The 13,359-nt window shown below is 41.4% G+C and overlaps 1 protein-coding gene across 1 annotated transcript; it reads left to right on the top strand.

Annotated features, from left to right (window-relative positions):
• Positions 1–2,031: 2,031 nt before the first annotated feature.
• LOC140077106 (protein Wnt-11b) lies at positions 2,032–6,105 on the top strand. Its single transcript, XM_072123999.1, has 5 exons — positions 2,032–2,262; positions 3,930–4,165; positions 4,291–4,568; positions 4,861–5,153; positions 5,543–6,105. Exons 1-5 carry the CDS (start codon positions 2,087–2,089, stop codon positions 5,715–5,717), a joined length of 1,158 nt encoding a protein of 385 aa, XP_071980100.1. The 5' UTR covers positions 2,032–2,086; the 3' UTR covers positions 5,718–6,105.
• Positions 6,106–13,359: the final 7,254 nt, after the last annotated feature.

Raw genomic sequence — 13,359 nt, 5'->3', positions numbered from 1 at the left:
TAGTTATTGGGGTATTGGGGTTATTGGGCTACAGAAAGTAGACACCATCCAATTCTATCACTTGCTATCCAAGGGATATCTACAAATTAGAGCATTCGGTACAAAGGTGGCTGTATATATGATCCATAAAAAATATTACAACCCAGTCATACTACTCATTAGTATTACTGTATTACCTTATTTAATCCGGATGTACACATGAAATAGCTACTGGTATGACGCTAGATCAGCTGACAGCCATCTCTCTCTCTCGAGAGAGAGAGAGAGAGAGAGACCCTAATATTCAGGAGTACCTGACATAGGGATCATGTGAGAACTAAAAAGGATCAGGCATTGATCCTCCTTTCCACCTGCATCTGTCATCATAGAGAAAGGCGGGACAGTCCCAAAATCATTAGGTGATCTACAGCTAACCCAAGTCTAGCACCCCCATACCTTGGCTAAGCCTATGCACCTTGTAAATGCGGAGTGTAAAGTAAATGGCACCCAGAACCCAGTGAGAGTGGCTTATGACCCCTAGAAGAAAATTCAACAGAGCAATTCCTCTTTACTATCGTATCTTCTGTAATGGGTTAAGTCAGGAGACCAATTAACAGGCCCTAAAGAAATTGGCAACTAGCAAGCTTGGCCATCAGTGGTCTATGGGCAGTTAAAAAAACTGGTCATGTTTCTTCCAGATGGCACAAGGCTGCACTAAATGCAATACTTTGCAATGGATCGATGCCCATGGCCATTTTTTTTAAAGGGCCATGCAACTGATCTGTAACTGGCACATGTCCTAGTCAGAACTGCTCATAAGCAATACTTTCTGAGGATCTGTGAAAAGATTGGGTGCCAAATGGATGCAAATCAACTGTGACAAACATATGATGTCCAGTTTTCACAGCCAAGATTTGGAACGTTTGCAGGTAGCAATGTGTACGGTCCATATAAGAGGTAGTTCTCACACGTAGGTGAATAAATAAATATATATTAACAATGTCAGGGACAAAGATAAGCTCTGCCTGAAGAAGGGGTCATGTTTATGCCAAAACATATATATATATATATATATATATATATATATGACTATAATACATCTTAATATTTTAATGATGTGCCCTTTATCAGAATTTTGATACTCTTGTTGTTCAGATTTTTTCTGCATACTTAACAAAAAACAGGATATCATAGCAAAATGTATAAATGCAAAGAGAGGTAAATGGTTAGAGAAGGGACTTCACACCACCCCATTATCACCCAGTGAGCTTGTGATACAGCCATAGAGGGGTACGAGGTGCAGGGGGTCCACGCAGTGGCTGTGACAAGCCAAGGCCCCTGACTAGGGGTTAAGAAAAGTTGTTTACATGTAAATAGATCTGAAGTGACTCAAATCTACTTTCAAAGCAGCCATGGAAATGGGAGGGGTGCAGTTAACACCTCCGCTGTGTGAGAGGACCAGAGGTGTCAATGCTAATGGAAGTGCTGCTACTGCCTGCTAGGGATCTAGTATGTGTCCTGGGAAGGAAATGTGTGACATCACACATCTATAAAATCAGGGCCTTTGTCTAAGAAAATGGATGTGTAAAAATGCAAATACCTGGGGATCTGGATCCTTCTATTGGGTAAATGCATGATAATGTACAACTTGCCACCACCATAGCCATGCATTGCAATGCTGCAACAACTCGGCAATACACAACAATCACAGTCTAGTAATAAATCTGGAAAAATTTCTACTTAATATAATAACTTCATGCCATTTACATTAACATTCACAGTGCCCTGTATCTAATGGATTCTTAAAATACATCTCCATGAATTCAGGAAGGACTCCAGCAGGTAGGCAACACTAAGACAGGTTGTATGTCAGTACTTATCTATGAATTACTATGCACATCTCAGCCAAGGAACATAAAAAACTCTGAGAGCCCAGCTTCATCACGTCCCCTGTATTGTTCCTAGGTGGGCGGGGCAGGGCTTGTAATATGCAGATGCGGCGGTGTGGGCGAGACCAGTGACGTCATCGGAGCTTTAAATGCTGGAGGGAGACGTCCTGTGGCAGACAGAGGAGATCCATAGAGATAAAGTGACAGGCGCTCTATGGATGCTGATCGCTCCCCTCTCCTCACATTACTGCAGTACTCACGGGAGAGGACACTCTGCACATCACTCACCTGCCGGCACAGCTCCAGGATTATCACTCACTAAGATGGCTTTATTTCATTTCTGGATCTTCTTACTTCTTTCTTGTCTTGGACCTTGTGGTGCCATCCACTGGCTGTAAGTATACCTTCCCTCTATATACTCCATGTAGTCTTGCCTAGCCACTGATGCTATTCACTGTTCCTTACAGTGACTTTATGGATTATTATTATCATCTGGGTGCCCAACATGGCAGCAAATTCTCAATATTGCCCAGAACTTAATTTTATCCTTCTTTTTATTGTATTTAACAGGGATGAAGTTCTGCTCAATGGACCCTTATAGTGTATATATAATATTAGTCACCTGTACTGGTCTGAAGTGACAACCTCTATTCAGAATATGTGCTGCCAGGTTGTCACTTCCACCCCCCCCCCCTCTCATATAGTAAATGTTAAATACATATAAATGTTAACTATATTACCAAAATGTAGCATCCCACCACCAGAGAACATGATTCACTTCAATGTTGTGGTAGTATAAAAAGATCTGGTTGGGAAAGATGCTTTCAATAATTCCTATGTACTGTGACTAGGGCTGAGTGTATTATTTTCAGATTATATCTGGAAGTAGAAAATCCTTGTTGGACATTTATTGTAAATGGATTGCATATTTAATATTAATGCTGCTGGGAAGAATAGTTTGGTTATCTGTCTGTATTCAAACAACACACTTCAGGTTCTAGACAGACTTCTTGTCTTATTTTAGATTCTGTTATTTTTGTTATTCTGCAACAATGATGCATTTCAGGAATACAAAATTGATGAATGTGTAAAAAGCATTACTTCCCCAATTATAAATTGCTGTTGAATGTTAGTCCCATAAAAAATGAATATTTTTATTTGGTGAAGTTTCAGTGAATTGAATATTGATTTTGCTCATATCTCTACTAATTCACTGAAACTTCAGCAAATTTTTAATAATCATTTTGGGTCTGTAAAAATGTTGCTCCAATGCAAAAACTGGCTGCTCTAATACACTGATATTAATTCTTGTTTTATTCATTTTTCACCTTTTTTTAACCAGCCCCAACCATTTCTCTAGTGCTAAAAATGTATAAACCAAACAATACAAGAGGTTTTTTTTAAATAAAAAAATCTGTTTTAGAGAACTAGATGTGGTTATATAACAGCTTCCAGGACAATAGGAGCAACATTGGTTTATACAAAGCAAATCAAAAGTAATTTTGATTAAGTTCAGTGGTGAAAAATTGGCATATTCTTACCAAATCAACAAATCTATCTAGGATTTCCAAAAATTAAAGAAGCTGTAAAAAATATTGCAAAAAAAAAAAATTAATTAATTCACCTGTAAATTCCCTGCTGCTCTGGTGGTCCCTGCCAGTGTTTGTTTATTTATAGCCAATACCTGGCCTCAGTGGTTACATTTAATCCATGGCATCACCCATGAGGCCAGTGATTACCGAGTACCACAAGTCATCCCTCAAGGAATGTAAACAAACATTGAAGCAGGGGCTCTAGTCTGGCAGGTGATTTGACAAGTGTTTAATGTTTTTTTTATATTGTTAACGCTTCCTGCAGCTTGTTTAATATTTTGACCTCTCATCCATGATCTATCTTTCTTCCCCATCCTGGAATTGTATTCATATGTTTATTGTCATAGCATAATAAATATGTTTCTCTTTTACTAGCTGTTGGATAAAGGGGGGATATCATTATGTTCTCATATAATATAAATGTTATTTGCAAACAATTGGTCCTTACGCCACTCTTCTTTTCTTCTAGTGGTCTCACGGTAAATGGCAGCTCGGTTGCCTGGAATGAAAGCGAACACTGCAGATTACTTGAAGGATTGGTACCCGACCAAACACAACTCTGTAAGAGAAACCTTGAACTTATGCAGAGTGTGGTAAACGCAGCAAAACAGACCAAAATAACATGTCAGCTGGCATTCTCCGACATGCGATGGAACTGCTCATCAATTGAACTTGCGCCACAATTCACCCCAGACCTGCTCAAAGGTAAGTCAATAAATCCACAAGACTGCCTAAATCATTGGAAACTCTTCCGTTCCAGCTTTAATTCTTGTGTTATGTCTCTTGACAATGATGCATTACTCATATATTTTTATTTTTTTTTATTTAAGGAACTAGAGAGTCTGCTTTTGTGTATGCCCTGGCATCAGCAGCTATAAGTCACACCATTGCCAGAGCATGCGCCTCAGGGGAGCTACCTACATGCTCCTGTGGTGCCACCCCTGCAGAAGTTCCTGGACCAAGTTTTCGTTGGGGAGGATGTGGTGACAACCTGCGTTATGGCCTTCAAATGGGATCTGCTTTTGTGGATGCCCCAATGAAATCCAGCAAATTTGGAACACAAGCCACGAAGATGATGAACTTGCATAACAATGCTGTTGGTAGACAGGTAAGAGAAGGCATACCAGCATTTTAGTAAGTCTACTTAAAGGTCACATCAGGCAGCATTTAAGTGGCTGAGCATCTACCCATATATACACATAGAACTTGGTCTGTTATTCACAATTTTACATTTCAGCTTCTAGAACATGGTTGAGATGTCCCTTAGCACATTCAGAGTAGGCGGGCTACCTGTCTGCCTTGTGGATACCCTTGCAACAAAATAAGGCACCTGTCTTTTAACGCCTTCTACAAATGGCATGTTTGTACAGTATACTCATTGGCTCTCTCTTTTCAACTAGGTGTTAATGGACTCGGTGGAGACAAAGTGCAAGTGCCATGGAGTGTCTGGATCCTGTTCAGTGAAGACTTGCTGGAAGGGACTTCAGGATTTGCCACATGTAGCTGATGAACTGAAGTCCAAGTACTTGGCTGCAACTAAAGTTATGCATAGACAAATGGGAACCCGCAAACATTTGGTGCACAAGGAACTGGACATCAGGCCAGTTCGAGAATCGGAATTGGTTTACTTGAATAGTTCACCTGACTACTGCACCAGAAATCCCAAGCTGGGCTCATATGGAACCCAAGATCGGTAAGAAATGTCCCCTCTGTCCGGTACTAGCAAAAGAGGGTAGTTGTATGTGTCAGTGTCTGAGCCCTGCACACCAAACTTAGTGCTCTGTATCTGTGCATGGGTCATAGGTTCTACATTTGTTGGCAGTTAAAGTTATATTTAGCTTGTATGTTTGACAGAAGTTGAAACTGGCAAAGCAAACACATACATGGTGTGGCTATTAAATCATGAGGCTACCTATGGATGCCATATACCTGCTACATGTAGTTGAAAAAAAACTGTTCGTTTTGGAACTTATTTTGTAATGAGAATGTTCTGGAGAAGTTGGTAAAAAAAAAATCACATGTACATTATTTTGCTTGTATTAATTATTATTTTAAATTATTTTATTATTTTTTTTTTTTTAGACTTTGCAACAAAACCTCATTGGGCAGTGACAGCTGTAACCTGATGTGTTGTGGCCGTGGGTACAATGTTTATACGGAAACCATTGTGGAGCGCTGCCAATGCAAATACTACTGGTGCTGTTATGTCATGTGTAAGAAATGTGAGCGGACTGTAGAAAGATATGTCTGCAAGTGAAAGCAATTTTTCATGATCGTGTCCTTATTACCTGACTGTCTAAACCTGAAAATATTACCTGGCTGGCCTAAAAAGGATTTCCTGGAAGCGGGTACTGAAAATCTGAGCCCATCTTACGATGGACAAATGAGGGGCAATCTATAGGAGCTGGACAGGTTTGCTCCAAATACAGACATCCTATGGATTAATGCAATGCACCATGAAATGGAAAGGATGGGATGATACATGAAGAGGTGGACACTTCAGCAGTGCTCCTAAAATAAGCACATGTTCTCCAATACGGACCTGTCATGCATGACACATATGTATGTAATGTAAAAAAAAAAGTTGTCTTAATTTTGAGACCGTTTTATTGTGTAAATATATATATTTTATAAATTGTAATTATATTTTTTTAATAAATCCATTTTTTTGCTGCAGCAGAATGTTGTCCTGGATAATGAGTTTTATATGTTGGGCCTATTTCTGTAAATTGTCAGACTGCACTGTCACTCTAGGGGCAATGTGCCAAGAAGTATAAAGCGTTAGATGAAAGCATATGTGCACTGTACTTGGGCTGCCCAATCTTTCAGCACTGCTTGCCCTGCACCTGTGGGGTGCAGTCTGACAGCTGTATGGGGGATGGTTTGGCAGGTGCTTCTTCTGTTGAAGTGCAGCTGCTGTACATTGAGTATAGTGCAGGAGATCTGTGCCTTTAGATATACCCAGGGTGCATGTAATCCTCCAAATTCCAACATTTTACAGCCCAAAATACCTGTAGTTTTATTTGGAATCAAAAGCCCTTTCCCAGTTGCCTGTTGATCATTGAGCATAGTGGGAAAATCCAGTCTTCCTTCCCTCCCACTGTGCAGGGAATGAGCATCCAGGAATATCTCTCAAATACTTGCAAACTCCAGCACAGCCGTACACATGGAAGAAGACCCCACAACCCTTTGGTCTGATTTATGGCTGTCCTATAACCTCAAGCTGCACTCTGTGGGGGTTCTAGCCTCATGTCCATGCTCAGGAATCTCAAGGTCTAAGCTCTAAAGTCTGTCTTATGGCTGCTGGACAAAGGGGTCATTAAAGGAATCAATGCAGCCCAGTGAAAGTGCTTGGCCCTTATATCCTTTTTGTGTTTTTATAATGTTGATATAGAGTTAGGCTTGTCCCTGGGGTTGTACTTGTCTGATTACTTCTGAGGATCACACGCTTTGGACATTCACTTATTTATATGGTGTTGTGGACCTTCTGTACATCTCTGTTAAATCTATCACTTATTTACAATGCAGAGTCTCCATTACAGAATGGATAAAGGGATTATTGTTACTTAATACATTGAAGAGCCCATTGACACATTGGCGGTTTCTGTGGTGTTTTTTTCTTTCTATGGGATCAATTAACATAGACCAAAACAAAGGTACTCTGTTTTTTCATAATAGGAATAAATTCATTTAATGTCACCTTGTGCTTTTGTAATTTTGTGCTTATTTTTTTTTTTTAAATGACAAATCATAACTTTTGAAATGCCTTCATAATTTATTTTGATGTCATGCGGCTTACAAATCGAACACAGGTTTTTTTCCGAATTTTCAAAGAGATTTCAGAAAATTTTGTGGGTTTTTAGTTGGTTGATGGAAATATAATATTTGTTATTCTGTTAATGCTTCCAGTATATACTCAAGTATAAGCCGAGGTACTTTTACCACCAAAACTGGGAAAACCTTTTGACTCGAGTATAAGTCAATGGGGGGTAAATGCATTGGTCACAGCCTCCCCTTTATATAGCCAGCCCCTTGTAGTGCTAGTAACCTGAAATATATAGCCTGCCAGAGAGCCCCCTTTAGTATATAGCCTGCCAGCCCCCAGTATGGCCAGCACATAAAAAAAGTAGACAGTACTCACCATTCCGACACCCCTAGCAGCTCCTCTTCTGTTGTCTTATGCGCGGGTGCCTGCTCCAGGTCTGCAACAGCTCCATGCACATGGCCCAGCTGGCGCCCGACTGTGATATCAGCCACTGCACTGGATCTCATAGGCCACCGTACATGGCAGACACAGAAGTCTTTGTCAGATCTCTGGCTGCCATGGTAACTCCCCGACACCCCGCAATCACGCTGCGGGGGGTCAAGGGAGGGACAGAGGGAACCCTGTTTCTTCTGTCTCTCTCCTTTGCTCCCACGTTTTATACTCGATCATGGAAGTTAAGGAGTTCAACTGCCTGGCACAGAGCGATCTCCATGTCGACAGAGGCGGCAGGGACCAGGCTGTATGCCAGGGTGCCAGTGCGATCCCAAAGACGTTGTAAATCATCCTCATGCAGCAATGGCCCGCTAATGAGGACGATCTATATTGTCTCGTGTCCTTAAGGAGTTAAAAGACTCCAGTATACACTGTTGATTAAAAAACTGTCAGATACCTGCAAGTTATTGAGGTTAATTGGCACATGGTGCTAATTTCATTATTGATCTGCCAAACCCTATTTAACTGTTTCAAAGTGACCAATACGCAGCGGCTGCAGTTTTTACAGATGAAAGGGATCAAAGGGATGACCGTATCAGAGGATAGGGAAGAGAAATTGGTCATTCCAAATATGTGTCAGCACTGAACAGGGAAAGGATCTGTGTTACTAAGGGTCACAACATCTCAGACAATCTGGCCTATTCTGCAGTGACCAAATCTGTTATACGCAGAAAGAATCAAAAAGCAGGACTCACCTTTGCTAAGGAGCATGTTGTGTGGACAGAGGAGAAGTGGTCCACTGTTTATTTTGGTGATGAAACCAAGTTTTATTTATTTGAATTTGAAGGGAACCATTAGTTTATTGACAAACTGGGGTAAAACTGAACCCAAAGTGTGTGAACCCAAAAGTCAGTGAAAGGTGGTGGAGGCTGTGTATCAATCAGTCTGCAATTTTTAAGGACAATGCCCCATGTCACAAAGCAAAACATGTAAAGCAGTTCCTTGAAACAGAAAACCTCAGGTTTCCCACCAGAGCAGTGTGAGAGACCAGTGATGTCCTGTGGCCGCAGATGTGCTGAACTCATTCATACCAAAGGCACTTGCAAGGGTGGTAAAAGATCCGGGGCACAGGTCCCAATGCATGTATATCGCACTTTCAGTAATGCCCGCTCCTGTACATAACCCCCTCACATTTGCTTACTGAGGGTCTATACAGCTACAGAAACCACAGGAGAAATCCCTACTTGTTACATCCAGTGACTGCAGGTGACGTGTCCATTTCACCATTAGGCCCGGCATCACCACGTTTCCTCTGTAGCCACGTTTCCTTCCTGTGGAGTTCACCACACAGACATCTTATGTCCTTCATTGTCCCGAAATCTGTCACCTCTAAAGGTTTGATCACATGTCACAGTTACAAATGCATCACAATGAGCTTTGAGGTAGTTTTAGGTGCAGTTTTGTTATTTTAACAGGTGAGCAACATTTGTGGAACATGTTTCCCATTCTAACCCAAATTCACCCGTTCAGTGCAGTCTTTCACCTGTTAAATTAACAAAACTGCTCCTAAAACCACCTCAAAACTGTGATGCATTTGTAACTGCAAAGTGTGAACATACCCCGACAGTGTTATCCTACTGCAGCCCCTTCTACACTAGCGAGTGTGATGCAACAAACTTGAATCAAACTCGCAACGCCTGCTGCTCGGATCGCACGACCCGAACGCTGAAAACCGGGAACTGAACTCAGCATGTCAGTTCAGTTCCGGTTTTCAACGTTCGGGCCACGCGATCCAAGCAGCACACGTTGCGAGTGTGATGCGAGTTCATGGAGTCTATGGCCCCTTCTACACTTGTGGTTTTCACCATACAAGTCTATGGAGACGCATCAAAAATGCACTGTACTCTGAGACACATGCAAGTGCAATGTGTTTATCACGCATCAATTGCCATTTAACCCCTTAACGCCGAAGCCACTTTTCACCTTCCTGACACGGCCCATTTTTTCAAATCTGCCCTGTGTGACTATAAGTGGTTATAACTTTGAAACGCTTTAACATATCCAAGTGTTTCAAAATTGTTTTCTCGTGACACTTTGTACTTCATGTTAGTTGAAAAATTTTGGTGGTATGTTTTGCGTTTATTTATGAGAAAATCAGATATTTGGTGAAAATTTGGAAAAATTCTCGATTTTCGAACTTCAAAATGTTCTACTTTTTCCACACATATTCCACTTAATAACTAACATTCACCGAATGTCTGCTTTATGTGGACATGGTTTTTTATGCATACTCTTATTTTTGTAGGATGTTATGGGGCTTTGAACGTTAGGTGCGATTTTTCATATTTTCATAAAAAACGCAAAATCCTTCTATTGAGGGACCTGCTCAGGTTTCAAGTCACTTTGAGAGGCCTAAATAATAGTAAAACCCCATAAATTACTCCATTATAGAAACTACACCCCTCAACGTATGTAAAAAAAACTTTTATGAAGTTTGTTAACCCTTTAATTGTTTTACAGGGGTTAAAACAAAATCAGATACAATTTTGAAAGTACATTTTTTTGGCTATATTAATGTATTTTTCAAAAATGTACAAATTCTCAGTGGATAAAATACCAAAACGCTCCACAAAATTTGATACCCAATCCCTCCCGCGTATAACAATCCCGCATATGTGGTGGTAACCTGCTGTATGGGCACACGCCAGGGCATCGAAGGGAAGCTGCGCCATTCAGAGCAGATTATGCATTGTCACTTTTTATTGGCTATACAATCTTAATTTATTTGGCAATTTTACACATATAAGGGCTTATTTTTTGCGACATGAGATGCACTTTACAAATATTTCATTTTAGTGGGTCATTAGCTTATTGATGAGATTTAATATATGGGTGAAAAGAAAATTGTCAATTTTGGTTTACTTTCTTTTCGTATTCTTTGGGGGTCGTACACCATACACTAAAAATACTATATTATCTTTATTCTATAGGTCACTACGATTACAGTGATACCTCATTTATATAGTTTTTCATTTATTTTTACAATTTTACTGGAAAAAAACTAATATAGCAGAAATCTCATTTGTTTTTGCATCGCCATCTTTTCGGAGACGTAACTTTAATATTTTTTGTTTGACAGAGCTAGTTTAGGGCTTATTTTACTTTATTACATGTGTATAGGGAATGTTTGTGTTTAGGGGACTTTAACTTTATTTAATTAATTCTTATTATTAAAAAATGTTTTTATTTAATGTTTTTAACTGTTTTTATTCACTTTTACAGGTTAGCTTGCTCAGCGCATGCTCAGTGTGTTAGACCCGGCTCCAGGAAGCAGATTGCGCAGCCCTGGGCACTGGCAGTCCTGGTGGGTGTTAGAGGCAGGTGTCGGCTATAATATATAGCCGACACCCGCAGCTTCTGGCCCGACTCCGTTCAGGTCCTGGGTCAAGTTATAGTACTGGATTTTGCGGGAACGCACCTCCCGCGATGCAGTACTATTACGTAAAATGTCAGGAAGGGGTTAAAAGATAGAGCTCAGTCCTGAGTCCTTTTCACGCGCGTTATCTGTAAAATTGCATTGAAAATGCATTGAAAACGTACGTGAAAAACTGAGACACTGAGCAAACTCTGACTGAAAACTGATTGCACTCTGATGCAAAATGTCATTTTTTCACTGACCAAACCCTGATCACACCCTGATCAAACTCTGACGTGATCTGCAACGCAAGTGTGGAAGGGGCCTAACACTCTCCCAAAATACTGTACGGCTGCACTCACACGTGCGTCTTGCATTTAAGCAAATACAAGACTCCAGGTGCTTGTAATCGGTCACATGGAAACCCATGTGAGATCAAATTGAGGCCCCAAGACATTTCCCCCACAGCCCCCCAGTTATGTCCTCGCACAGACCCCATTAATGTCCCCCACAAATCCCCCCAGTAATGTCACCCACACAGCCCCTTAGTTTATGTCCTCATACAGCCCCCAGTAATGTGCCCCGCACATCCCTCCAGTAATGTCCCCACATAGCCCGCTAGTAATTTCCTCCAATAATGTCCCCACACAGCCTCCTGTAATGTCCCTTAGTAATGCCCCTAAACAGATCCCCCTGTAATGTCTCTTAGTAATGTCCCCCACACAGATTTTCCTATAACATCCCTTAGAAATGCCCCACACACAGATTCCCCTGTAATTTCTCTTAGTAATGTCCCCACACAGATCCCCCTGTAATGTCCCTTAGTAATGTCCCCCACACAGATCCCCTTGTTATGTCCCTTAGTAATGTCCCCCACACAGATCCCCATGTAATGTCCCTTAGTAATGTCCCCCACACAGATCCCCCTGTAATGTCCCTTAGTAATGTCCCCCACACAGATCCCCATGTAATGTCCCTTAGTAATGTCCCCCACACAGATCCCCATGTAATGTCCCTTAGTAATGTCCACCACACAGATCCCCCTGTAATGTCCCTTAGTAATGTACCCCACACAGATCCCCCTGTAATGTCCCTTAGTAATGTACCCCACACAGATCCCCCTGTAATGTCCCTTAGTAATGTCCCCCATACAGCCTCCCTGTAATGTCCCTCAGTAATGACCCCCACACAGATCCCCTTGTATTGTCCCTTAGTAATGTCCCCACACAGATCCCCTGTAATGTCCCTTAGTAATGTCCCCGACACAGATCCCTCAGTAATGTCCCTTAGTAATGTGCCCCACACAGATCCCCTGTAATGTCCCGTAGTAATGTGCCCCACACAGATCCCCCTGTAATGTCCCTTAGTAATGTCCTCACACACAGCCCCCCAGTAATGTCCCCCACAATGCCTGCCAGTAAGGTCCCTCACCCATCCCACCTGTAATGTCCCCCAGTAATGTGCCCACACAGATCCCCTGAAATGTCCCCCAGTAATGTGCCCACGCAGATCCCCTGTAATGTCCAGCAGTAATGTCCCTCACACATCCCCCTTGTAAGTCCCCCCAGTAATGTGCACACACAGGTCACCCTATGTTCTCACTCTCACCTCACCTGTCCAGCTCTTTGCACTGCTTCTCCCTGCAATCATGTGATCATGACATCATCACAGGTCCTGCAGCCTCTGGATGGAAATATCTTCACAAAGGCTACAGGTCCTGCAAGAGAAAGCAGTGTGCACGTTCTCATCACGATCTATGTCCTGAGGACACAGATCGGAATGAGAGAAGGTAGAATGCCCGGGCAGCGGGACAAATGTCCTGCTGTCCCGGGGAGATCAGGGCTCCGGCCAAAAGATACGGGACATGGATCTTTTGACCTAGCGATGCCCAGGTTGTAACCTTCAGAAAATGCAGTTATAATTTTTCTCTATACTACAGTCATTCCTGTATTCTATTTATGATTATGTTTTTTGCAAAATAAAAGTTTCATGTTGATATATTTGCAAAGCACTGTTCTAGTGGCATGGTCTACCCCTTACAAACATCCATCGAATGTTGATCAATGGATATTACATTATTTCTGAAAAAATAAAGTGACCATACATTGTTCTTTAATTTCTAATCTACAGTATTGGGAAACATAAATACACTCTATACATTGTTAATGTGGTAAATGACTAGTTTTTAATGCAATATCTACATAGGTTTATATAGGCCCATTTCCAACAACCATCACTCCAGTGGTTTAATGGTACATTGTGTTTACTAGCCATGTAAGAAGGCTA

Source organism: Engystomops pustulosus, chromosome 9 (genome assembly GCF_040894005.1).
Source record: "Engystomops pustulosus chromosome 9, aEngPut4.maternal, whole genome shotgun sequence".
In the NCBI taxonomy this organism is placed as follows: Eukaryota; Metazoa; Chordata; class Amphibia; order Anura; family Leptodactylidae; genus Engystomops; species Engystomops pustulosus.
Note: the sequence above shows the minus strand (reverse complement) of the source record. Positions and strands in the feature narration are given on the sequence as shown.